The following is a 27049-nucleotide window of genomic DNA, read 5'->3' as shown; positions in this document are numbered from 1 at the left end:
GAGAGAGAGAGAGAGAGAGAGAGAGAGAGAGAGAGAGAGAGAGAGAGAGAGAGCTGCTGACTTTAGCGCGGCAACAAAACAGCAGAGCTAAGAAGCCGGCAGCATCCTGGCTCAGCCGGGATCGGCAAACGATCAAGTGATGCGTCAATAAACCTCAATCTGTTATATTGCCTCTCCAACTCGGTGCTCTCTCTGCCTCCTTTCTTTGTCACTGTTTTCCATTGTGCAGCAAATGTTGCATGAATGCAGCCAGACATGCTAAATGATATTGGCATGCCCCTCTGCCAACTCTCATACATATTCAGGAAAACTGTGGACTTTGTCTCTCGGCTACTTGAGAGTTTGTTTTTTGAGCAGCAGGACTAAGTGTTGATTGACGGCTAAAGCCTCGTTAACATAGATCCTGTCATACAGATATTTACTGCACTGCCAAGAAAAAGCTACGCTGATGCAGAGCTCTCTCTCTCTCTCTCTCTCTCTCTCTCTCTCTCTCTCTCTCTCTCTCTCTCTCCCTCTCCCTCTCTCCCTGGCAGTGAGGACCTTTCCAGGCCAAGCAGCGGGGCCTTGAGAGGCAACACACTGTCTGAGCAGAAATATCACACTGACATCTCGTGCATGTTTACACAGTAGAAATGTCTGCGTAGGCAAATCCCAGAGGTGTGAACGCTCGCGGCTCGGTCCAACGACTCCGATTTCATCACTTTTAATTTCACAAAAACACGAGAGAAAAGACTCCGGTGTGTTTAACGGCGCTGGAGGTTTTACTTTCCAAGTGCAGAACAAAGTGACTGCAGCCAAGAAAGGTGGTGATGTCCAGTTGTACACCGAAAACTATGGAATAATGGGTGAAACTAAAAATTTATTTTAGGTGACTGGATATTTGTATTTTTTTTTCCTATTTACTCAAACCATTAAAATGTTACATTTCAAAACCAAAACAGCTTAACCTGCTGTACTTTCCAGCTAATAATTTTTTGCTCTTCTATCTTCTCTTTTTGATCCGTTCCAATCTGGATCAAACTCTCTCCTTCCTCCCAGTGTATCATTCACCATGTTCCCTTCCTCCCATGACAGTTTGTCTTTGTTTCCTGTGAYAGGAGCCTCGACATTCTCCTTCTGTACGTCCCTTTTATTTGCTTGTTTTGATGTTTAACACAGTTTTTCGAGTGTGTGAGCTTTGTTGACTTCTCCAGAGCCTTGGGATGCCTGATTGATTGATTTTTCTGTCTGAATAGATGATGAATGTTTGAAATTACCACCTTGAGTCAATTTGGGTTCAGACTGTCTTGCTCTGTGTTACAGAACAATCTCGCTTTKTCCACAATCCAACTTTCTGCAAGTTCAAGGCGAGCAGCTCCRCGGACAAGAGTGGTAACGTACTCAGCCGTAGCAGTGGGAGGTCAGAGGAATGGCAGTTAGATGACGTGGGAGAGCTTCGCTTATTTCTTTGGCTGTGAAGTTGCAGTCCCTCTAAACCCACCTCGGTTTTTGAGCTTCCGTGCAAGCGCCTCGAGTTGCCCGCTATCCCCTCCTCCATCCTGCTGCACTCTCTGATCATTACCTTTTCCAAAACCAGAGCCTTTTTTTTCAGCAACTGAAATCTGTTACAGCCTTTTTCCTCATTCAGCACAGCTTCCCATTTGAGCTTCAGGCTTTGCTTAACTCACTGAGAGATTGAATGTGGCTTTTGTGCTTTTCCACCTCACTTAGAAAAGCGCAGGCTTGCAGGCCACAGCAGGGCAGAGCAGAAGATTGTCCATTTGCAGGTCATTTAAACTTTTCAGCTCGCACTTTTGTCCAAGCTTTTCCAACATGCCGCTCATGGGCCAGAGGCATTCCGAAAACATCGAGAGTTGGATGGATTCTGATTGTGCTACTGAGTTTGAGAAATCTGCACCAGCAGCACTTTTTGTCAACACAAAAATGTTGAAAATAGATACAAGGTTTCCGTCTGGCAGTGACATTTGGTGGATCATTTATTCCTTTTTACTGTAAAAGTTTTGTTGCCACAACTGTTAWTTATTTCTAACAAAGGCAGTATAGGCAAATGCTAAGGGTGCCGTCCATCTAGARGCRCTGCAAATGGGAGACGAAAAAATCTTTTAGAGCTTTTTATCAGAGTATAGTTGAWTTAGTCTGTRGARTAATCACTGCTWACTCAAGTTTATGAAGGTAACTTGTTCTGTGTTCTCAGCCTGTTTTACGTGAGGTGTTACATGGTGCAGAGGATAAAAGTATTATGATGCAGTCAAAACTAACTCATGGTGCTCAGTGTTTAGATAGAAAACAAAATAAGGATAATAAAAGACCCAATTATGATCTCATATACTGTAAAATCCAGGTTAAAATCTAGTTTTTCAGGGTTCTACCTCCATAAAATATTGGTTTTATGTTGCTTAATTAATCCCAAGAATTTAGTAAAACGCTCTTCAAATGGGTGGACATTGCATAATTTTGAGTATAATTTACTAAATATTTCTTTGGACCCTCTTAGAATTGCTTCGCTCCACAGCTGCTTGTTAACATGAACAGGTGTTCCTCACTGCTGTCAGCAAATCTTGGCAGGTAGACTTTTGGTGTTCTGCTTCAAATGAATTATATTAACTATTTTAATTGGTCAAYCTGGTTTGTAAAATTTAAAATATATACATATATAATATATCAAAGACAAAACTTTGGGTTTTTTTGTTTTTGTAGTATGTACAGTATGTAAATTGGCAGTGTGGTTTAGAATAGTGTCTCCCAAAGTTGGGGTCGGGACCCAAAGTGGGGTCCCGAAACATCAAGGTGGGGTCCTGAAAAGATTTTCTGAATTAATTACATTTTTGCCATAGTTGTTACAAAGGAGTGAGGTTAGTGTATTTAAAATGGATAAATGTAGTATAATAAATATTGTTACTGTGCCCATGTTTAGTTGACCTGACACAAATGTTTATCATCCAAAAATATCTGGGGGCACAGGTCTCTGCTGCTGTTATTTTCTGGGTCAAAAGCTGAAAAGTTTGGGAACCACTGCACTTTGGTTCCCAAAGTTGGGCTTGGGACCCAATTTTGGGTCATGAAGCACCTTGGATAATCTCCAGAAATCAATTTAAAGGGTAATAAAATAACTGCTGCTGTAATATCTTCCCTATAATTATTACAAAAACCCAAAATAAGTATAGATAAGTATTTACATTTGTGTACTAGCTGTTTAGATTGTCAAAAAGCCTGTGTTTGTAGGGTTATTAACAAAGTTCATGTACTCAGACCAGTAATATTTGGGGTCACAAGTTTTTGCCATGGATAKTTTGTGGGTCAGAAGACAAAATGTTTGGGAACCACTGGTTTAGAAAATTGCACAAGGGGCATCACCTGATGTCTTGCCTAGAGTGCCAAATTGGCTGGGGTCAGCCCTGATTTCTAAATAGAAGAAAAATTACATTTGGGGATTCAACTCAACTCTGAGCTTGACTTCAACATATAACAAARTTTTTATATCCACTTGTGATGAGCAAAACAGTCTTTGTTTATACACTGATAAGTGATTCACGTGTCACATTATACAGCATGATTACCGTAGGTTTTATTAAAAGGAAAACCCAATTATTGATTTGTGGAAATAGTTTTTATCCAGTGATGCTCTTTAGGTTTAATTGTGCAATAAGATGAGCAGCAGAAGATCTTGTGTGATATAAGACTCCTGGCCTGTTATATGTGGGAAACACAAGCTTTTAGTCAAACTAGGCAGAAACCTCCAACCTGCTTCCAAAACAACAATTACTCTAGGAAAACTCAATTAGAAGGATTTTACCTTGTAATTATTTTATCCATTCATAAATTTAAAATAAAACACTGGTGGTACATAGCTCCCTAAGTCTTATTAATTACATTTGCTGTTATGCAAATAAGATAGTGGCATTTAGGTTGCACTGATGGCTCCTGCTTTGGGCCACATCGTGCTGGTTCTTACTGCACCATTTCTAGTTAGATCCATCATTTGAGTCAAGCAGCTCCCTGAAAATTAGATTAAAGAGAAAATGTTTGCATGAAAACATCCTAGCCCGCCGCCAGAAGACCTCGTGTCGCAGACTTTGATAGCTCTCATGTTTTTAAATATGCACATTAGATAAACATGTGCTGCGTAAGCTCCATGACCCCCCGTTGGTTCTCCGTAGGGTCTACTGACGTCCGTTTATGTTGTCTAATATTCAAAATGAGTTCACACTGAACATTTCAAAGCGCTTCCTTTTTGAAGTGGCAAGTAATCAAATTTAAAGGCCCTCCACTTTTCTAAGTGGACGTAATTCTGAGGGTTCAGCTGCTTGGCTGTATTTCCATCTGTGCCTTGCTCAAATTGTACGTATGCATGATGTCCTGTTCCCACTCTGCACTCTCGGTTTGAGTCATCTCGTTTTTCATTGCTATGACTGCAAAGGTCAGGCTGACCAACACGAGACAGGAAATGATGTGCAGCTGCTCAATGGACTCCCTAACAGAGATGGTGGCGACTGCCTTCAAGTTATTTTGACCTTTGACCTTCAACTCCTCCRTTTTGGACTTCTAGGTGTTCTTTCTGTGTGACTTTTGTCAACAAAGTTTTTATTTTAAATAATATTTATTTATTTATTTATTTATTTATTTATTTATTTATTTATTTATTTATTTATTTATTTATTTATTTATGTAAATCTTTCAGCAGAATAAAAATGTATTCAGCTCAAAATCAAATCGCATTATTGACTAGTAAAACTAATCGGTTTCAGAGCTGTAAAGTAACTGAGTACAAATACTTTGTTACAGTAATTAAGTAGATATTTTGGTTATCTGTACTTTACTTGAGTAATTTTTGTTCAGCATACTTTTTACTTCTACATTTTTACACAATTATCTGTACTTTCTACTCACTACATTTTTTTAAAAAAGGTAAGAAGTAGAAAGTCATTACTCCTATTTTATTCCAAGTTGTTGTTACTTAAAAAATATTATCCTGATAAATTGTGTCTCCTGGATAGAGTGAATTTAATTGTGGTTGGATGAGAAGTATAAATATACACCATTCTGACACCATATTAGCTTGTACACAACCCATCACAGCTGCACGCTGTTAGAAAAATTTTTTTGAGAAGTCACCTCCCAATAAATGTCATTTTGGAAAATCTAACAGCTCACTTTTACTCAGTACTTTTACTTTTAATACTTAAGTAGATTTTGTGTCAGAAATTTACTTTTTATACTTAAGTACAAAAAATATCAGATACTTTAAGTCAAGTCAAGTCAAGTCAACTTTATTTATATAGCACATTTAAAAACAACTGCTCTTGGCCAAAGTGCTTCACATGTTACAAACTAAAAACAAAGCATTGCTAAAAGAACACAAATGATAAAACCATAAAAAACAGACCAAATAAACAGGGAAACAACTCTCAAACTACATTAAAAGCTTTTGAAAACAGGTGTGTTTTAAGGAGAGATTTAAAAACTCCAAGAGTTGAGGACAGTCTGACGTGAAGAGGCAGCTGGTTCCACAGTTTAGGAGCCACAACTGAAAAGGCTCGGTCACCTCTGTGGACCAGTCTGGACCGCGGGACAGCCAAGAGCAAATGATCATGGGATCTAAGAGACCTGGAGGGCACATTTAAGACTCAAGTAATATTTTTAGAGAAGACTTTGACATTTACCAAAGTATTTTTATGATAAGATACTTGTACTTTTACTCCAGTATCACTTTAAGGTACATTATACAACACTGCTTATGCAGCTATTTTCACCTAACAAAAAGAAAACATATTGTTGTTCCCAGTTTGAGAGYTTGCAAGAGAACAACTTGAAAAAGTWAAGTGTTTTGAACCTTTTTTTATGAGTTTTAAGTTCTGTTCTGGTTTTATGATCATCTAACTAGATGCCCTCCAAWGTTCTAATCAGTTCCTGTCAGACCACCTGAGTTTTAAATGTAATCAGCACACCTGTTTTCACCAGAGGTGGGTAGGAATTTACTTGATACTTTTTTTGTTTTGTTTTGTTTTTTTCTGCTGAGAATGTTTCAAAAGGAGCACATAAAAAATAATCAAATGAAAAATAAAGAAACTGCAGCCCATCTTTTAAAAGGATCACTAAACTCAACATCCATCAGGAGGATGACAGCGCAACCTCGTTTTGATCGAACTTGTAAAGTTTTATGGTTGCATCTTGTAGCATTATTGCACTAAAATCTATACAAATCTATCCTCAGGTAGATCAAAACGGAGAAATAAAATTCTTAATATTGTCTCTTGTGGTCGTTCCTGCTGCAGTTTCAGTCTCAGGAGTAGATTTCACTTATAAAGAGCGACAGAAACTAAAGGAGTGGGGTGGGGGCGCCAACGAAAGTGCACAGACGAGGTCTCCAGGCAACATTTTGCTTTGTAAAAGAGCAACTTCCATTTTCAGAACACTTCAAACAACCAGGATTTGCCACAGGCATGAAGACTTTTTTTTTCCTTCTAGTTCTCAACTTTGAAATCCTTAAACATTTGAACTTGACCTGGGATGTAAAATGAAATCCCAGCAGAGCGAGGCTTCCTCCATATTCATTCAATAAGGCTCACTGTCATCATTATACGAGAGTAAAGTCTAATTGTACATGTAAGGAACTGGGGGAAARGGTTGGTTACTTTTTTAATAGCATTTTTAATTGGAAATGTTATGTATAAAAATATGAAGATAAGTGCAGTGAATATAAGTACACCAAATTAAATAATACTGTTTTACTTTGAAGTTTCATGTTTAACTTTCTAAACCTCAGAAGCAGTGTGGGATATATAGAAAGCAAAAACAACATATAAGTAAAGGTTCTGTTTAATTGATGAACACCTGACTTAATTAAGCTTGTTTCCAATTACCTTTATAACACTGAAACAAACCCATGTGTGCTTATAAAGATCAGTTTGAAAGAAATGTTTGTTTTCTGTTTTTGCCTTACACTCAGCTGATTGATGCAAAAATAATTGTGTACAAAATGATATATTGTCATTTCCAGGCAGTCTGGAGCAGTAAAAAGCTTTTGGCCATTTACCTCCAACAACACTCTGACCTTTTAAACAACCTGCACTAGTTGTTAAGTTAGCAGCAGAGTAAAGAATGACAGTTTTATCATGGCAGGTGTCAGTCAAGTTTTGTAAACAGCAAAGCCCTGAAGGTGACCTTATTCTGAAATGTCACTGAAGAAGAAATGATGCCTCCTGTTGTTGAGGCTCACAAACACAGCAGCTGAGCCCTCACAACACAGATACCAGTAGGTTTGCATCATTATGAGTTTAATCTAAAAGTTGTACCCAAATACCTAACGTAGTTTTAAGAAGTTACATCAAGAGTTTTGCTCCATATTTAGTTTCAGCTGTGATTAAGAGATTTTGGTCAGCACTATAAAGGTTTTGCTGGTCATTATTTTTTCTTTCTTTTTATTTATTTATTTATTTTTTTGGTGGAGGGGGTGCTGTCTTATTTTGGTTCTTGCTTCTTTTGCCCGTGTTTGTTTTTTGGGCGAGCAATGCTCATCGAGACCCTCAAGAGCTGGAGGCAAAAGCAGCCTTTTCAGCGGAGAGTGAAAGAAGAAGAAGAGAAGGAGGAGGAGGAGGAGGAGGAGGGTATGCTGAGCATGCTCTGTAATGCCTCGGGCCCAGATTGAAGCTCGGCTGACCTTGAGGGTGTCGTTTCGATCGATCGACAGAAAGAAGCTGTGCGTGTGTAGGGGGTGGAGGGTGTACAGGAAAAATAAAGTAAATAAATAAAGGGAGAGGAAGACGGAGGCGTAAATTTCTACCAAACAAGGAGAAAACTGAAACCTGCACTAATGATGAATCATTGATAAGTGGACAGAAGAGAACTTACTTTGGTTTCAGTTTTTTTTTCCCCATCTTTGCCTCTTCCTGTTGAAGATTCCAACTCTAACTTTGGAATCTGCTTCCTCCACCTTTTACTTCTATCTTTGTTCCAACCTGTGTCCCTTTCTCATGCTTAGTCTCGGCTTTTTTTTATTTTTCTCTGACATCTTGGCAAATGTCAGTTTTAGCACTCACTCTGTTCTTCATCTGACTCTCACTTTCTCCACTTCACATTTACTGACTCATACCCAGTCTTTTTCTTCCTGTCTTGACGTTTCTGCTTCATGGCTGCATCACAAGTAAAGTTTTTAACGACACTTCCTTTCTTATAGGTTTTTGCAGGTCCTCTTGTTTGGTTATTTTTGACAGACATTTAGATTCATTTTAGGATAGTTTCTGTGTCTGTTTTGAACCTTTTAGACATAAAACAGATCAATTTAAACCGCTCTATAAGGATTTCTTTTTGCTCATTTTTCTTCCTCTGTGGCTCTTTTTCAAGCATCATTGTGAGCATGATCTTAGATTATACAATTATGCTCAAATTAAGTTTATTTTATAAAAGCCCAGTTTTATTTAAACTGAATAAATAGAAATTCAGTTAAGGACATTCAACAAATATAAATACTTCAAAASCTTGCTGCTTCTGAAAGCTGCAAAAGAGGGAAAACCTTTTAAAGGAAGTTCAAACTTAATGTGGATTTAGAGTCTAATGATGTGGCAGACCACATATATACTCTCTCCTAATGTAATTAGCTTATTTATTTATTTATTTATTTGTTTGTTTGTTTATTTATTTATGATGAGTGGCAGTCATCCTAGTTTCTTTCATTTGATAACAATAGGCCATAAAAGGCAAAAAGTTATTTGAAATCAATTAACATTATTTTTACATTGTTCGATAACACTGCAACATTTTGTTGCATTGAATCATAAACTAAATTTTTTTTTAGTTGTTTTAAAAGCTATTAAATATTAAATTAAGTTTAAAAATGAGTTTACCCTGCTCATTGGAAGGCTGGATGGAAGTAATCCGGCTCGCGGGCTACCAGCTCAATAGTCCTGGTCTGCTCCAAGGAGTTTTCACATTCGCACAACATTTTGCTGTTTTATACAATTTTTAGTACTACTCTACCTAAAGTGTAMTGTCGCCATCGAGTTATTTTGCCACACAAAAAAATGGTGATGCGCATTTGCTAACTGGAAGTACGCGATTTATGAGGGCCAAATTATTGGTGCCCATTGGTGTTTATTTGTGAAGCTCTCCACCTACACAGAGAAGATYATGAGAATTAAATCAACGCAGAGCCCACAGAGACACATTTGCATGCAGCTCTCCTATAAGCTGACAGGATTTCTCTCCTGGGCAAAAAATCTGCATGAAAGACACCTAGAACTTRAAAACGGCTGCAGGGATTGGTGTTTTATGGAAGGATATTTAAAAATGATATTTGATATAAAACGAGCATTCAAGTTAGAACGTGTTRTATTTAAAACTGATCAATATCAGGGGATCGGTGAGAACACTCCAATCACAGATTTCTGCTGTTTTTTCCCATGAAACAGTCGTGTTAAAAAAAATTTAAAACAGACGTGTTGTGTGAAAATATTTGAAAGCAAAAAATAAGAGTAGTTCAGTGACTGAGAAGTACTTGTTGCCCAAAAAGGTGCAGTTGGGTTGTGACTGTAGCACACTCAGTTTGGAGAAGCAGACATGTTGGTCTCAAAACAAAAACAGGAAATGATCAAATGCTTGCCATCTACTAAAAACTATGGTGGTGTAAACATACCATGTATTCTGATTTTTAGTTTTATYTTTACTTTGGAGCTGATAGACACTCAGCACCGAGTTCATTTTAAATGACTAAATCATATTATACACAAATTAATTACCTCCTGATTAAAAAAAATGAAAAATGGGCTTTAACTAATTGGTGTGTTGGTAGCTGAGCCTTATCCACAATCCATATTCTGAGTATTAACATCCATCACGTGTTTTCTATCAAACTTGACATTTATTTGTTTAAAATAAACTTTTTCCGTGTGTTACTAAAATATAATTGTGATTATATTTTCAGGAAACTTCTGTTAGACATGCATCTACAACTGATTAATTTTTGAAGCAACCCAATGATGAGCTCCACTGGTGAGTCGTGACATATTTACATCCATTATCTGCTGCTCTCTCAAATGATCGGACAATTGTCGTGGATATTCGGTGTTAAAGTTTGGTTTACAAAACAAAACAAAAAAAAACACCTTGATTTAAATCATACTCAAAATTTTACGAATCCATAAATTCTTAATAATCTGAAAATGTTCCACTTTTTCTGCAGCTGATCACCAACTTTTGAGGTTTAGGGTCCCCTTTGACATAATTAAATTTCTTTAGCTTGTAGTGACTTTATTTTCGTGAGATAAAACTAATATTGCTTATGGAATATCAATGAAGAAGAAATAAAATTGTGCATTTATTGTTCATTTCTTTCCCAGTTGCAGTGTTTTATCCAGAGTCAGTCAGCGATTCCACCAGGCTCACTGGTTGTGCTTTTTTCGCTGCACATCTGTTGCACCAATCATGCAGCCTGAYGTGCTTTCTTCACACGTTTCGATCACAAGTTCATCATCATAATTGTCAGCGCTGACTGTGCTCGTGTGGGTGTGTGTCTGCGTGCCTGCTCCTATGATTTCAAAAACCATGCTGCCATGACAAAGTGCTGTTTGTTTTAGATTAGCGCCAGTGGTGTTTTGCCATCTGTGGTTGTCGGAGGAAATTTGGCCATCAAGTCTGATAGAGAGAGCGCAGATTTTTCACCGCACAGCAGTTTTTGTGGGCACAGCTGTTACAGTAACAAAAAAAAAAACAAGCTATCAAAACCTCTGTCTCAATCTGATGCTGACGCCACAAGCTCTTAGTTGCTCCCATCACCCCAATGTCAATATGCTGCTGGGCACACACACCCAGCTTTATGTGGAGAACAAAGCTGGAACTGCATCAGGAGAGGAAGGTCAGTGGTGCAAAGAAAAGAAGATGAAGACACCAGGCGAGAAATCGTAATCAGATCTAACATCCTTTTTCTCTACACGAGTGAAAGTGCACACACGCTTGGACTCGCAACAAAACACAGATATTTAAAATYAAACACGTCGCTAAAAGGTGGGGGGAACTCATCTCCTTTAGCACAACCACATGTAATTCCCCTGAAATTAAAAAAAGACAAAACTGTACAACTCCATAAATTCAAACACGCTCAAAAGACACACGCTCACGTCTGTCCTCCGTTCCTCTAATCTAGAGGTCAAAGCCGTGCACTCCAACAGCTAAATGCACACACATCCAGCAACACTTTTATTAATTCTGTCTCCAAATTTACATTCACTTTTTTGGTTCGCTGATTTGAATTTCAAATGCAGACCTTGGCTGCTCTAAATGTTAGCAGCACAAGCGGTGCCAAAAAGTAATTTATTCCTGAAACAACCGTATCTTTAAATGACATAAAATTGCTTCCTCGGGACATTAAACCCTTGAGTCGCTCACCGTGTATGCATAATCTTTTATAAACCAAACTGAACGAAAGCAAAGTCAGCTGAAATGAGAGTTCAGAAAACAGTCTCAGCAGTCAGCTTGTGCATTGAAGGATTTTCACAGCAAGATCTGTTTGTCGTTAATTAACTCTTATGGGCTTTTAACTTTTTTTTCCTTTTATATTAAATTTTCAGAATAAAATTTCTGTCTACTCATTTCTCTTTGGCTGAAAACTGTCTAAAAAATTTTAAAAAATAAACAGTTTTACAGTATGAGCTTACGAAGATGTTATTGTTAGTGCACAAAAAGAGGAGAGAAAACATCAGTTAATCCAAGTCAAATCCATTCAAGGAGTCAAGTTTGTTAAATATCACAGGAGAAGATAGAGAAATCAATTATGCTTGATTTGTTGACTTCATGAGTTCAGTTTAGTTTACATGCATGTTATTCACCAACATCAAACAGAAGCAACTTCCACCTGACCAGGGAGGATTCATGGATGCGTTAGAATCTCCAAACKGAATTAAATCAAGTAAAGTCAATTATTCTCATTTTAGACACAGACTTCATAAAGTTAGCGCCTCACTGGGATGCTACAACTAGTTGGTGAATGGCACATGAGGGAGTCTCTAGGATGCGTTTCAACTATGGGGTTCCTAATATTTCCTCGCAGGAGTTGCAGAGGAGCGCAGACCTGTCGATTGAGTTTTCAACGTATTTCAAAACGTGTCCTCCAGCAGATTAAATCAGACATGTGGGGCGGGGTCAGCTGCTGAGGTGAGTATAAAGCAAACTGATGCGAGTGTGATGTGAGCTGCAGAATGTTGTGGAAGGCCAAAAATGCAGTGTTGCAAGTTGAGCTCGGGCACAGTAAAATAGGCCTCATGGCTCACCGGTCACTTGGTCACAGTTACTCAGAATTCAATGAAACTGCAACGGAAAATTAGCATATTTCCTTTCTGATGTCCCACAATTTTGAGCCACAAAGCAGTTTTCTAACAGTCGCAGCCCAGTGAAATACTACCTTAAGATTTGATATTAAATGTAGTCCTTAACAATGTGAAGTGTGTGATAAGATCCTAAGTCTAGTAAACTGTGGTTTAAAAATGTAGCAATCAATCACTTTGATAGGTGTCATGAGGGTTCTGATTGGGTGTGCTTTTGTGGCTTTTAAAGATGTAAAAATATTTTATTATGAATGATTAAAAAGTTTGACAAACTACATTTGGTTTCTGATTCTGATGTTTTGGGATACTTTTTTTCATGCATCCACAAATCCATCCATGGTTAGAGAAAAATACTTTTCATTAGTGTTCATCCCTCACGGAGTTGACCATTCTGTGGGAAATAAAAGTCTGGGGTCCTACCTTTGATGCCAAACTTGGAGTTTCCTCCAAACCTGAGAATAACCAACATGAGGAGGAAACCAGTGAAGGCGACAGCGGCGATGCCCACCACCACGTACACCTGCAGAGCACAAGAAAGGCCACGTCATGACTCTGAGGGAGCCTCGCTGATAGAAACATTACTAGCAAGACGGCCCAGGCCCAAAAGGCTGCGCATACCATTGATCAAGGAGAGCATAATTTATAGAGTCACTAAAGTTCTTCCAATTACATTTGATATTAAAAACTAAAAAAAATAGGGTTCTAGAAGAAAAGAACCACTAAAAAGCCAGCAGCAGAAATTAACTCAGTCAGAAACACAACAGTGAGAGGAGACTTACTGCGACTCTGTCCTCAGGTTCTGCAGGGGGGGTCTCTGCCAAGGACAAAGGAATCAGAGAACAAAAAGAAAGAGTAAAATCTGAGAACAGTTTTATTCCACATGATGCAAAACAAAAGCTATTATATAGCTAAATTCACATGGAGAAACACTCCTGATATAATGTAATATTAAAGGAGACATGTACTGAAAAATCCACTTTTTTAACCATTAGGTGGCATTAGGTGCATTTTTTGTGTACTGGGAGTCTCTAGGAATGCGGAAAAGTTGAATTTAGTCTCTCCTGGTGCTGCAAAGATCTTTATATCCTGTTTGGGTCTTTATTCCTATGGCATTTTCTGAACTATCACGTCACAGAATTTGTGATGGTACTGCCGTATCAGGTCTGGACTCTACAACTAAATTTTCATCATCTTCATTCTCATCTGGCTCTGGGTCAGACTCTGGCTCCAACATGTGAGAATGGACAGACAAGTCTTCTGTTGTTGACATTTTTTCATTTGGAAATAAAAAATTTCCGTGCAGCTAGATAACCGCAACCCCCTCTATCAAACTAGAATGAACCGGTCTGGAAGCCGGAAAGTGGGGGCGGGGTGTGAAGCACCTTGTTTGGATTTAAAGAGGCAGCAGCAAAACGAGCTGCTTTAAGATACTCCTCAGAAAAGGGGCAAAAGAGGAGCTGGTAAAGTTGAAATAAGGAGCATTGCAGCTCCACTTTAWATAGACCCCAACTGAATGGTTTAAAGGAAACAAAGAAGGATTTAAAGCATATGTCTACTTAAAGTAAGGCTGTGATGTTGAAATTTTCATGAAGTACAAAATAAAGGTATTATTGTAAAAATCAAGTCAAAATAACAGTAAACATTTGCTTTGAATAAAAGTTTATAAATTATTGTTTTTATTCACACTGGATGGTGTYGTCTGTGCACAATAAATGTTTTGTTTTAGTTTTTAAATGAGCGCTTAAATTATATTACAGGCCTCACAAACTTTTATACAAAAAAATAATAATTTTCCATGCATGACATTAAAACTGAATTTGGTATGAGGAAGTTTAGTTGCTGGTTCAAAGGGTATATGCCAAGATTCACATGCCTGTTGACTTTTTCTTTATGCCGGGAGATAAGTCAGTGTGTTCAATCTCTATGGTTTGATTTAAGAAGAAAACTTTTGTTTTGCCACCCATCATTTCTAGTCAGATCAAATGTTGATTGAATTTTATGGCGTGCTCGTTTTTCTCTGCGATTTTATTTTACAGTTGACAGTTATAATTTTTGCTCTAACACATGTGATTTTAAATGTAACCATTCTCAGTTGCTCTAAACTAGATGAATGGTGTGTTTAAAAACTAAAATATGTAGCAATAGCGAACTCAGTGTGTGGCAATCTATAGGGCTGCACGATACATCGTTTGCGCATCGTCATTGCAATGTACCTGTGTGCAATAGTCAAGTCAAGTCAACTTTATTTATTTATTTAAAAACAATAGTCTCGTCGCAGATCCTGTAATGTAGGAGGCTAATTAAATCACCCCCTGCAAGTCACTAATTGGCTTTTATTTTGATGCCTGCAGCTGTTTTGGCAGCGTTTTCATGAGAACTGTTGTCAGTGAATTCTCGAGCTGTGGAGGTAGACAATGAGGRTCTTGACGAAAACGAGGATGAAAAGAGATAAAATACGGTTTAGCATGAATGCTAATRTTAAAACGTGATGAAAACAGACGACACAGAGGCAACACGTTAAGTTTGTTTATGGGTAAAACGCAATTTGAGTTTGTGCATTATCTAAAGAAACATCCATGAAGGTCCCAGCACAATGAAAKCAAGCAATAAAACCTAGCAAAAATAACTCAAATACAGACAAAAACAYACTGTAACATGCACAAAACATATATAAGATCAGTGCAGGTACATCTGCAACAGGGTGGCAACATAAAGTGTTATTTAAGACTGATTGTTGGAAATTTGTGTATTTTWTTATATTGCGATGTACATCCCAGGGTTAGAAAAAAATCGCAACTTTTTTTTCTAATATTGTCCCAGGCAATTTGTTCTTAAAGCTATGTAATTTAGAGAAAAAAAATATGTATATAACTGTACCTGAGGTTGGTTCTCCTACAGAGGCGTGTTGGAGAAACAGGCACATCAGATTGGAAACAAGAATCAATTTTAGTGACATTTCTTGACATGCAGTACTTCATAACTAACCCTATCTGCCATGCCTGATATTGCATGCACGTCCRTGTTTCTAAGACCGTTCATTGGCATCCATTCATTTCCAATCGTTTCTACAGCCTAACCCTGACCCCTTACCCCATATCTAAGACCCCCAGTAGATACCTAACCCTAAAACTAACTTAACTCAATTCACACCTTAGTCCCAAACCAAACTCCTAACCCAAAAAGGGAATTCCACCATAGTAGGACTGGTCTTTGATCCAATAAGGACTACTGGTAAAGGGTAGGTGGGTGTATACCAGAAAGGGCCCTAAAAAGATAACAAATACAAGTACAGAACATTGCACAAAATGGCACACAAACAACACATATTTAAAAGAAAATAACATCTGGAAAAAAGCTACAATGTTGTGCAACACACCCTCAGGAACTTGAGAAATAAAAGTATTTGATTTTTCTGCTGCTGTGACTAAACTGGCAACTGCAAGGTGTGTTATTTTCAACATTTGTTTTACATTTGACAAAAAAGAAAAAAAACTGAAAATTCTTCACTTACCATAGTAGTAAGGTTCTGTACTGTCCGGACCTTCTGAGTGGAACAACAAAACAAACACAATATTAATTTGTAATTTTCCATCATGCTGTAACAATTGCACGTTTCTAAATTATTGATTTTCTGTTTGTCGCTTTCTTTTCAAATGAAAGTCAAGGTTTTTTTTTTCTCTCTCCATAACAATAACTCAAAGTGAGTTGCTCCTCACCATCCCAGGGCTGCTTCATGAAGTGAGCTTCAACCTGCTTCTGGTCGAAGCCGTATTCGTTCTGAACCTCCAGCCTGTATATCCCATTATAGATGTGGGTGGGATTGTCCAGTTGCAAGCAGCCATGATACTCTCTCTCTGTGATATCATGGATCATTGTCATGATGTAGTTGCCCTCCTCCACCTTTTTATCGTCCCGATACCACTGAAAATTTGGTTGGGGGTTTGCTGAAAATCATATGRACAAACAACCTTCAGTGGCATTAAGTTAGTTCACAATATCTCAGTAGCAGAAGTGAGTTATGGCTGTAATTTCATCTCATTAGTATTCCATGACAAAATGCATGTTGCCCATCACATTTATGCCATGCAAACTGTAGAACTTATACGTTCAGTATGTAGTGGTCCACTTGGCTTTTGGGTATTTTGCTAACGCTAAAGGCAACAGAACACACACAAACAACATCCTCACTTTTGTCTTAAAGAAAAGAGTGTTTGAKCTTTTCATACCTGCCACACTGAAGGGGATACACCAGTGATGGTCTGAGATTGCACCACTCAGTTTTGTGATTTTAGGTGGAACTGAAAATCCAGAGCAAAGAGGGAAATCTTAGAGAAACCGTGTAAAGTGGAACTAGAACAGCAAGAAAAAAGAAGGCAGAAGCTGGAGTCTTGTCAAGTTTCACTACTTAGATGGACACATTAACCTTCTTTGAATTAGAGCAGACGGTGAGCGTACACAGTATATCCAGCAGCAGAGACGACTCCCTCCCTCCAACGATGTTTTCAGCTGAGCAGATGATTTTACTGTTGTGATCCAGTGACGACAGGTTGGACAGCCGCATCACCGAAATCTGGCCTGAAGTCACGATCTRAGAGAAAAAACACAATTTAAATAAAAAACAATTCTATTATCATAACCTCTTCAGAATGAATAATTTGGTGGTGGTTTCAGATGAGGTTCCATGATAACTGGAGTGGATGTTTTGTCAGCTGAAGACGTGCATAAATTTAAATCAGAGTTTTATTCAATTTAACTAAATCACCATCAGGTTAACATAACACATTTGTTCCAACACAAACACGATGATAGTTCTGCTAGAAAATGTCCCAGACGTCACCTGAAGTGCTAAAGCTAGCTGCTGCAGCTAAACTGAGCACAGAAAGGAAGGGCACTAGTGTTTTATTATTTCTGTGTTGTAACAATGCTTCTTGGCAATTACAGCTTATACCGTAGGAAAACCTGTTAATTTCCCTTTTAACTGGTGCCACATTTGTAAGGAACATGCTATTTGTAGGAAGCTGAGTATGTGGGTTGCACAAATGAAAAATATGCCAAATATTTTTTTAACATTGCCAAACAGCTTATTCTGCTGTTGCTATTGGCTCTTGTTTYGAGCTTCTGGTATCCTCAGGTGCTGCCAATAAAATTTATTGACAAGAAGAATTGTTAAAACAAAGAAATAATCTACCAGCATACATGTCCTTACCTTAGTGCTATGTATATTTGCACAAAATATCATGTTAATATCTGTTGAAAATTGCTGGGTTGCAGTCACATGACCCGGATGACGTGTGAATGTCAGATGGGGGGCAGGAAGTGATTTGCTCTGGTTCAAAACACAACAAAATGGATCACAGCGAGTACGTTAATGCCCTTAATGGGCTGGCGCAGACCAGATATTGCAAGAAAAACATGCAAACATTTAGTATATGATTCATATTATCTTAATTAAAAATTACTTTTATATAATCTGGAGGATTTACCTGGTGCCGAGGCGATCAACATTAACTACTATTTGGTGCTGCAGACCTCATGCTACAGGCTACGACGAGCCAGATGAAAGCTTTCAAAAACCTCAAAGCCTACAACTATTTTGTTTCAGGTTGGGTCAACCATTTAGGATCCAAAGAAACTTTAAATGTCTGTTGACTTGTTTTTGCCTGTGTGAGTTGTGCCATTTTAAGAAGTTAGCCTATGATAACAATGCTATTGCTAACGCTAACAAMAACAAGTTAACTCCTGTTATTTCTACGTGCTTGGATCTACTTGCAAATAATTTATTTAACTTCTGTAAACCCTAATTCAAATAACTATCCAGGGAAATATCTGACAATATGATTTAAACGATACGATSCTGTTAGAAAGTTGTTGCTGTAAACTCTTGCATTGTTCGTTTCCGCACCTCCTGTTTTTAGTCGTAGATTGTTGATCCACTTTTGTCCTATTTTTTTCTGCAAGTTTTTAAAATTTAACTCCCTTGTGACACACTACTTTCAGAACATGAAAAAAAACTTTGATATTTCTCCTGATTAGAGCGGCTGCAACAAATTGTACACGGCACAGAATTTAGGCATTTTGACACCGAATCAACAGAAAAAAAAAACATGGCTTCATTTACTTCCTGCCCCCCATCTGCATTTCGTGACATCGATACTACATCATCTGCAACCCAGAAATAATACAATGGTTTCAAATGTGGCTCTAAAAACCATCTGATATTGCCTGTAACCTTTGCTCCACTTTAAAATATCTGAGCTTGATAAATTCTAGTTCTGAGTGCAAAAAATGTTTGGCAGATATTTCTAGCTTTTATGTGCTGTCGCAAGTTTTACCAAACTCTTGCACAACTGCGCTGATGTCACTGTTTGGGGTGTGGGCTAACCTCATAGTTAGAGACCAGTGCCATGTTCCAGATCAGCTCGGGCGAGGGCACGCCAGAGGTGGTACAGGACAGCTCCACGTTATCCCCTTCCTTCACGGTCACTTTGGATGGGGTCAACGTTGCCATGGGAACCTCTACATACAAAGTGGGACGAGAAAAAAAAAGGGTAGCGGGGGGTATGGAGAGGGAGAGGAAGGAGGCGCAGAAAAGAGCAAACTTAGGATTCATGGCCAACTGTTGTCCCTCTAGTTAAGACACAAGGCACGTAACAAGTCCAACAAGAGCAGAGGAAGAGCAAGCGAACACACACACACACACACACACACACACACACACACACACACNCACACACACACACACACACCTCAGAGCGAAAGAGAAAGACACACAGGGTAAGACTTCAATTTTAATCTCCCTGTCCTCTGCTTTCTTTCAGCAGCTTTCATTAGGGCACCCCAATCAAACAGTGAGACAAAGAGACAGAGTTCAAACACAGTGATGGTTACACTGATTACTGGTGCATGTCTATCGTAGGCCAAGCACTAAATTGATTGGACACAGTCTGACGCCTCTGTCAAAGCAAAGACACTTTGTGTGTTTGTCTTAATGTGTGTCTACAGATTTGACCAGGAGGTGACCTGGGCATGACCAATCACACTCAATGAGGACCTTGCCACGTTTGTCTAATAACGCTGTTGATAAAAAAAAGAGAGCGAGAGAGAGCGAGAGAAAAAGACAGGAAGAGAGGAGAAAAATAGGCGTTGACAGCTACTGCCGATAAGAACGAAAAGATTTCTTATCGGTCCTCCCTCCCCCTCCACTCTCTAACCTCTTCTGTCCGTCAGCAGAAAGCTTATCTCCAGGGAAACTCACTTATCACGACGGCAACCCACTCAATCACCGTGAGACGCTGTAAAAACCGGTCATTTCGGTGGTGGCAGGCCAGCTACCATATCACATTCAAATATCTTAACAGCCTCTTGGTGAATCAGCGCTCTACTGCCACCGCAACCGTCTGCGGGTCACATTAGACACACCTGCTCCGACACTTCCCACCAAGACAAACTTGGGAATCCCAGTAAAATATCTGCAAAACCCATTTATACACTTTTTTGTTTTTTTTATGTAGTTTGTTCAGATTTAAACACTGGCTGCTGCGTTTATATCAATAAGTTTAAAGCCAGTGAACTGAGGCGAGTGACGATTGAAAGGAGACATATCACGTTTTTAAATCCTTCTTTTTCACATTTAAATCTTTTTGTTGAGGTCTAATTAAAGTGGAACTGTAATACTTTGGTCTGAAATCCTCAATATTGTGACTCCACAAGCAGTGTTGTTTTTGACTGCCATTTTAATTTGAGTCTTAGTCTCAGTCTTTTGAACAAAAATACTTCTTTGTTTTGGTCAGTTTTAGTCATTTCCATATTTAATGGTTTTAATCGAGTTTTAGTCGACGAAAACTTTAAAAATTGTTTAGTTTTAGTCTTAAAAAAGACAACATGTTAGTCTTTACAAATTAATGTGAGTAATTTGTGTTAACATTTGTGAAATTGTGTTACTCTAAAAATGCCAAAAAACAAAAACATTCTCACTTTGTGACTTTATTTCTCAGAATTTGCTGAAGTGCAATGAACATACAAAATACACACGCCCAATATTATAAGCAATAAAGGGGAACACACATGTTCAACTCAAACTTGTCAGCCAAGGCAATGAAGATGCATCTTATTTATAAAAACGGACATCATGCAGTCCTAAACTTAGTTAGTACTATTAAACTTGTGCAAACGAGTGTTTACATGCACCAGGCTTTTATTCAGAACAGAAGCACTGACATGCGCGTTGCTAACTCCTCCCGGCTGTCAGAGTAGACATTAAATTACCCCTTAAAAAGAAATAAACCAGACACAGACGCAAGTATTCAGTTTAAAACAGTTTTCTCTTTGCAAAGAGTGAGAAGTTTGTGAGGACGCTTAAAGACAGGTCTCAACAGAAAGTTCTGACCTTGGTTGGGAAAAACTGTACAATTTATTACAAGCAGAGCACAGAGAGAAACATCTTGACCAATCACAGGGTTGTTTCTTATCTGTTAGTGCAGCTCAAAGCTGCAAAGATGAAAACTATGGTAGCAAGAAAGACATTTAATACAGCTGATTAATAAAATAGGATCAAATATAAAAAATGGTAAAGTTTAAAAATATCTATCACCGGCCAAAAAAAAAACCGCAGAGAAGAGTTTTACTTTCGTCATGAACGTAAACAGCTTCTGAGCTCAGAATGGACATGCAACAGCTTTTAATAATGGTGGAGACGTTACTCCCTGGTTAAGCTACAGGTGACGGACGGACTTTTTTTTTAAATTTTTTATTTTTTTGCGAAGCGGCCCAGGCTGTTTTTCTTCCTTCTTTACTGAATGAGAGGAGGAAATGTTATGTGCTGCTGTGTGTGTAAAGGGCTCGACACACGGGAGGCGACGTCGCTCGCTCWCCATTCATTTCCTATGGAGCCTGTGCGGTGAGGCGACAATCGCTTGCCCTCCTCCAGCTAAGCGACCGGCGAAAATAGTGCATGTGAAATTTCGCACTCGTACACGTAGACGTGCACACGCGAGCATGCGACGCGACATATGAAAGTTGAAAAWTGTTCAACTTTTGTCGCTGTCGCTTAGCGTACAACCAATCAGCGAGGGTTTCATTGACTGACCAATGAGAGGAGAGTAYGCTACACACTGCAGTTAGCTAACACTTTCACCAAGTGATTACTAAAAAGCTTTGTGGGAATTTATTGGCACCAGGGTGAAGTTTATGGTAAGTTTTTTCTCATAAAACTGTATCTTGATGTGTGTTTGTTTTTCAATATCATTAGCATCGCAAGATTTGTTTAGTTTACACATCCGTAACGCACACCTGCCTTCAGAGTCAAGAACCAATCAAATTTCCTGAAGACAAGCGACCTGAGAGCGCGATTCGCAACGCTGCGATCGCTATCGCGTCCCGTGTGTCGGGTTTCACCCTGGCTGCGATGACAGCCGCTAATCGCTGTAGTTTGTCGCTGCCTGTGTGTCGAGCCCTTCACAGCGCTGCTGTCCCTCCCTCCACTCTGCATTCTAAATGATTGACAGGCCACCAACTAACATTTTCGTCACAGTCACGTCAACGAAAACTCACACGTGTTTCGTCATGTCTTAATCATCAAAGAGCTACGTTTATTTCGTTACAGTCTCGTTACTGTCATGAAAAAAGGGGGCGAGAACGAAAATATTTTGTCATCGTTAATGAAAACAACTGTCCACAAGCCCCTCTTTCATCCCCTTTTCTGTGGTGTGTCTCAGATCAACTCATTTTGACGCTGTTTCTCTAAACCCAAATGAGACACTTCACACTCTAACCCACTCTAACTTCCAGAGCGGTCTGTTCTAGTTTAATAGAGGGGTTTACGACTATGTAGCGACGCAGAACCTTTTTATTTACATACTAATTAAAATATGTCAACAAAAGCAGACACTTCCATCCAGCCTTACATGTTGAGGCCAGAGTCTGATCCAGAGCCAGAGGAGAATGAAGACAACAAAACTGTGGCTGGTAAGTCCAGACCTTTTTTGGCAGCTCCGTCGCAAATAAGTTGTTATAATAGTTCAGAAAATGTCATAGAAAATAGAGAGAACTGAACGGGTTGAAAAACATGAAGTATATAAAGGTATCTATGCAGCACTGGGAGAGATTAAATTTAATCTGCACTTCTAGACTCCACGTGCACAACAAAATGTATTTAATGACTAAAAACATGGATTTTGCATGATATGTCCACTTTCAAAAATTTACAACCCTTATTTTGAAAAAGTTGTGTCAAATTTGAATTTAGGACAGAATACAAGATTTGTAAATCTCAGTAGATCTGAATACAAATAAACTCAGAAATAAAAGGACGGACACACAGAAGGAAAACCATGATACCACACAAAGGAGCTGACATTATGCAAAAATGAGGTTATATACAGTTCCGCCAAAACCTTTTGGCAGTAACACAAATGTCTTGTGGCCTCAACATTTTCAGAGACTTTTTTTTCATGTTTCTATGGTGAACTGAAGAACAAATAAAAACAGTTCATCATAATCTGTTGGCTTCAACTTATCCAACCACGTATTTGACTTCAAAAGACAATTTCTGAATTTAAACTAAGAAAACCTACAGCAGGCATGATAACACCAGGGTTAGTTCATGAAGTTGCATTTGTAACGTTGACTTTTTCGCATGATAATCTTTAGGTTTCTTAAACATGATAACAACAGTTGTTTAGCATCATTCTTTTACCAACCTATAGCCAATGCCTCAGTGTTATTCTTCCACAAATTATGACATTCATGATATTTTTGTCTGTTTTACTTTACGTTGCAAGATGAAACCAGAAAAGCTGGATTTAAGGTTTGATGTTGTGTTTTTTTATCTCTTTGTCAAATTAATAAAATAATAAAGTGAATGGTTACAAACTTTTGTTTGGAAAAGGAAAAGAAGAAGAACTAAGTTATACAGAGTTTTAATTATTTAACTGGACTTGTTTTGATGATTTTAATACACAAAAAATAAATTGATATTTTCACAAGCTCTGAGCAGACAATGTTATGGGGTCCTACTGTGCTCTCTGGCGCCCCTCAAGTTGTGAACTACCGTTCTATAACACAAACCCAGCCGTTCTTATTTAGACAATCAAAGGTCATTCTTGAATAGTTATATTTTTATAAAACATTTTGCTTAAGCTCTAACAATGGTATTTGCTTTGTTTATTAGGGTCTTTGTCCTATTTTCATTTCCATTGCCACGGTGGGTGATCATGCCATTTTCTGTGTCTCTTTGTGTAATTATATGCAATTTTTATCAGATTGAAACCTTAGTATTTACCTAACTATAGTGCTTTTACCAGAAAGGTGATTTACTAAACTATTTTGGCCAGATAAGCCCTTGAAGCTCCTTAACAAAGTCTCTAAATTCCTCCTGTTAACCAAACGTCAACCCTAAGTGACAGAAGTACTGTATGGCCTTGTAAGGAAGTTCAGAGACCCAAATGATGGTAGGATACCACTAAAAGCCATGTTAAAGTTTTAATTGTTGTCATTAACAACCTCATAAAACATTAGAGTTACAAGGAAAGAATCCTCATCTGCCCTTGTCAGGATGCACTGTGCCTCCTCACTCCTGCATTGCTGTAATTTTCCTTTACAGTTTTTGTGTCTTCTTTAATTCCCTGTTGTTTAACCTACAGTTTAGTGGTCTCCGACTCGACTGAATGAGTGTTTGAGGTTTCTGTTAATAGAAAATTCCCACGTGTGAACAGCATCCTCCTGCCCACAAACACTAACATGAGCCATCTGGACTCGTGGGCTGATCTCTGCACTGCCATTTAAGGCTTGTGACTACAAGCTGCATCTTTGTTTGAAGATGGGAAAAAAAGGGTGTTGATTGAGGGTTCAAGCCATTCCAACAAAACAGAAGATATGACAGAGAAACAAACGCTGGGGGAGACAGGTAAAGACAGATTACACCTGGGYTGTAATGAGGCCCAGTAATCTCTTATCATTGTCTTGGAGTTGTTTTGGATTTTGTGCAGCTCTTCCCAWTTTTGTCTCAATATGATCAAAATTGCATTATGTTTCTTCAAAATAAAGTTGTATTGTCAATGGGTAAGATTTAATTCTTCAAAAYCTTTTCATGGAACTGACCTTCCAAACAAATGACCTGTTCTTTTAAGGAAGAAATGCAGAAGCAAGTTAGGTAGAAATAAAGAGCTTAAAGATTTATGTGCCTTTTTTTGTTGCCCCAGTCAGTGTTTAACTTTTAACACCTGCAGCTGCTGGAACTACAACTTCTTTCCTGTGACACAGAAGATTCATTTTTATAGTACACTGGCTGTGTCAACCCAGCGGAGCACTTCTTGGTGTAGYATTGTATTGGTCAGCAGCAGATTCAGCCTTTTTAGGGTGGAGCTTTGGCAGCGTGCAGTCTAACAGACAGAGATCAGTGTCAGCTCAGCCTCGGGGCTTTGCTGGACATTCCCTCTCCTTTGTGCCTCTCTCACAATGTCACTCAGAGACWTTCAGGCCCTCAGACACAGGGACACACATGAATCGGACAGACAGATGGAAAATGAGAAATACAGATGAGGCAGGACAGAATGTGATGTTTTTGGTGGATTACAGTCAGCCCTGGGGCGTTATTTGGCACCCGTTCCCCACCACGTCCTCCTGCTCATATGTCACTCTGCCGGGGGTCCCCGGCCCACCTCTCAGAGGACCTTGCTGTGACTGTGCTAAACCTAAAAATAACCTCTGGTAATGGATGGGAGGCAGAGGGGACTGATCAATAGAAGTTATCAATGACATTGTTAGCTTCCTGTAAGTGAACTTATTGTTTGTGTCCTGAGTGCTCTCATTGCCCCCAAGCTATTCTTTTGAGCTGTTTGGGCTGTCAACACTGGATTTGGTACAGTTTTTAAATGATTTTGTTTATCATTGTACAGATTAGATATCTGTTAAAACATATAATAGGTCTGAGTCCACATTCACACATTTTCCTGTTTTTTATTTTTATTTTTTTTATTTTACTGTACTCTTTTTGCAGTCCAACTACCTTTGCATAGTTTTGTATTATTCATACATCAACATGTTCAGCTTGTTTGACAGATGAGTAATTTTTGATTTCTGTAAAGGTTATATGTTTCAAAACATTTAACTTTATTTACAAGTATTTACTCTATAGAAATGTATAGAATCTTTTCAAATGCTTTTCAAAAAACATTAATTTATTCATTAAAACAAAGAAGAAAATGGGTTTCCATTATAAACAAAACACAAGTCATAAATGAAATGAAAGGAAACAAAAAGAAGAAAACAGTCTTATTGTATGAAAATTTTAGCTACTGTTAAGCTAGCTTTAGCTTTAAGCCAGCTTTTTAATACTATGGTTTATACTTTTAGCTGCTATTAGTTTTAGCTAATGTTTGGTCACTTATAATTGGAACTTGCTATTGTTCTAGTTTTTTGCTATTTTTGGCAAGATATTTAATAATTAACGCCATCCCTTTGCTTCTGTTAGCTAGGTTTTCAATTTTCAATTAGTTCTTGCTACGTTTAGCTATTTTCTGCAACTATTAACTAATATTTAGCTCATTTTAGCAGCATTATGTGCTACAGCWAGCTGCTRTTGTTGCCGTTTATGATTGCAAATAAAAGAAATTGGCAGTAAATTTTTTTTAAAGTAATCCAGTTAGATCCCGTAGTCATTAGCTCATCAGAATWGAACTCTTTTTCTCCAAAAGCTCATTCAGAGTTACCGGTACCTACAGCAGGTAAGTTGTGGTAAGGTATGTTAATTGTTCATCATTTCTCCACAAAAACTTGCTAAAACTAGCTAGCGCTTTGACTGCATGAGTGTACTGTAATCAAATTCCAGCTACAAAATATAATTTGACCGCACTGTGACTGCTGGATATGGGCACCAGTGACCCACGCTACCCTGAAAAGGAAGAAGCGTGTACAGAAAATGGATGGATGGATGGATGATTCTGGACCAGAAGCACACGAGCTGCTGAAAGCCAACAAATGCAGAGAAGTAGAGCGCAGACYTTCTGAGACGGGTCAGGCTGTAATTTGACCCTGTTTATGAATAGCGGAGATTCCAAAATAGAAGATTCATGAAAAATTCATGCTGCGTAYATAAAGAAGAGAAAAATAAAGTATCAATTAACTGCTGACATCTATACATTAAAGCTTGATAAATATTCCTGCATGCAGGCTGATAAAAGGCACRAGGTCAGGAGAAGTCTGCCCTGGACTGGCAGCGAGCTCGTGGGCAAGCTTGATAAAAACAATAATATATACAGTAAATCCACCCACTGATGGGATTTCTGAGTATTTGCTAGTTTTTCTGAGTATTGTTCTTATAAAGTTTTTTTTTTTTAACTTGAACCTGTTTTCATAATTAAGTGTGCTTAAAATACATTTATTCTGTTGGCTGAGATGTTGTGTTTCTGCAGAATTTTGACCCAACTTTCTCAGCATTAGCTTGATGAAAAAAACACGTTGATTTGGAGACAAAGGAAATGAACCTGCTGCACGACACCAGGTCACCAGGACATAATCCAGATGGTCTTTTTTTTCTACTCTACTCTTAATTTTCAACATTCTTGGAACTTATTAAAGTTACTCATGTGTTGAATTACACACGTGTTACCACAGAACTTAATATCACTCTGCTTTTGCTGTGTTCTGTACAGGGTGTTCCCTTTACCATCAGAGATTGCTGAGCACACACACACACACACACACACACACACACACACACACACACACACACACACACACAC

The 27049-nt window shown here is 38.4% G+C and overlaps 1 protein-coding gene across 5 annotated transcripts in view; it reads right to left on the bottom strand.

The window, feature by feature from the left end:
* ntrk2a (neurotrophic tyrosine kinase, receptor, type 2a) overlaps window positions 1-27049 on the bottom strand; it is a 71054-nt gene that overhangs the window by 38416 nt on the left and 5589 nt on the right. For 2 of the 5 annotated variants that reach the window (XM_014030735.1, XM_014030737.1), the window contains exons 6-13: window positions 18694-18827; window positions 16767-16899; window positions 16538-16609; window positions 16028-16255; window positions 15823-15855; window positions 15189-15203; window positions 13091-13125; window positions 12732-12831 (exon numbers count right to left, since the gene is read on the bottom strand). In XM_014030735.1, the coding sequence (XP_013886189.1) occupies window positions 12732-12831; window positions 13091-13125; window positions 15189-15203; window positions 15823-15855; window positions 16028-16255; window positions 16538-16609; window positions 16767-16899; window positions 18694-18827 (750 nt within the window). The remainder of the gene's footprint in view (window positions 1-12731; window positions 12832-13090; window positions 13126-15188; window positions 15204-15822; window positions 15856-16027; window positions 16256-16537; window positions 16610-16766; window positions 16900-18693; window positions 18828-27049) is intronic. The other 3 variants (XM_014030736.1, XM_014030738.1, XM_014030739.1) reach the window with 3 other exon arrangements.

Source organism: Austrofundulus limnaeus, unplaced genomic scaffold, assembly GCF_001266775.1.
Source record: "Austrofundulus limnaeus strain Quisiro unplaced genomic scaffold, Austrofundulus_limnaeus-1.0 Scaffold1110, whole genome shotgun sequence".
NCBI classification, from domain to species: Eukaryota; Metazoa; Chordata; class Actinopteri; order Cyprinodontiformes; family Rivulidae; genus Austrofundulus; species Austrofundulus limnaeus.
This window is presented reverse-complemented; position numbering and strand designations above follow the sequence as displayed.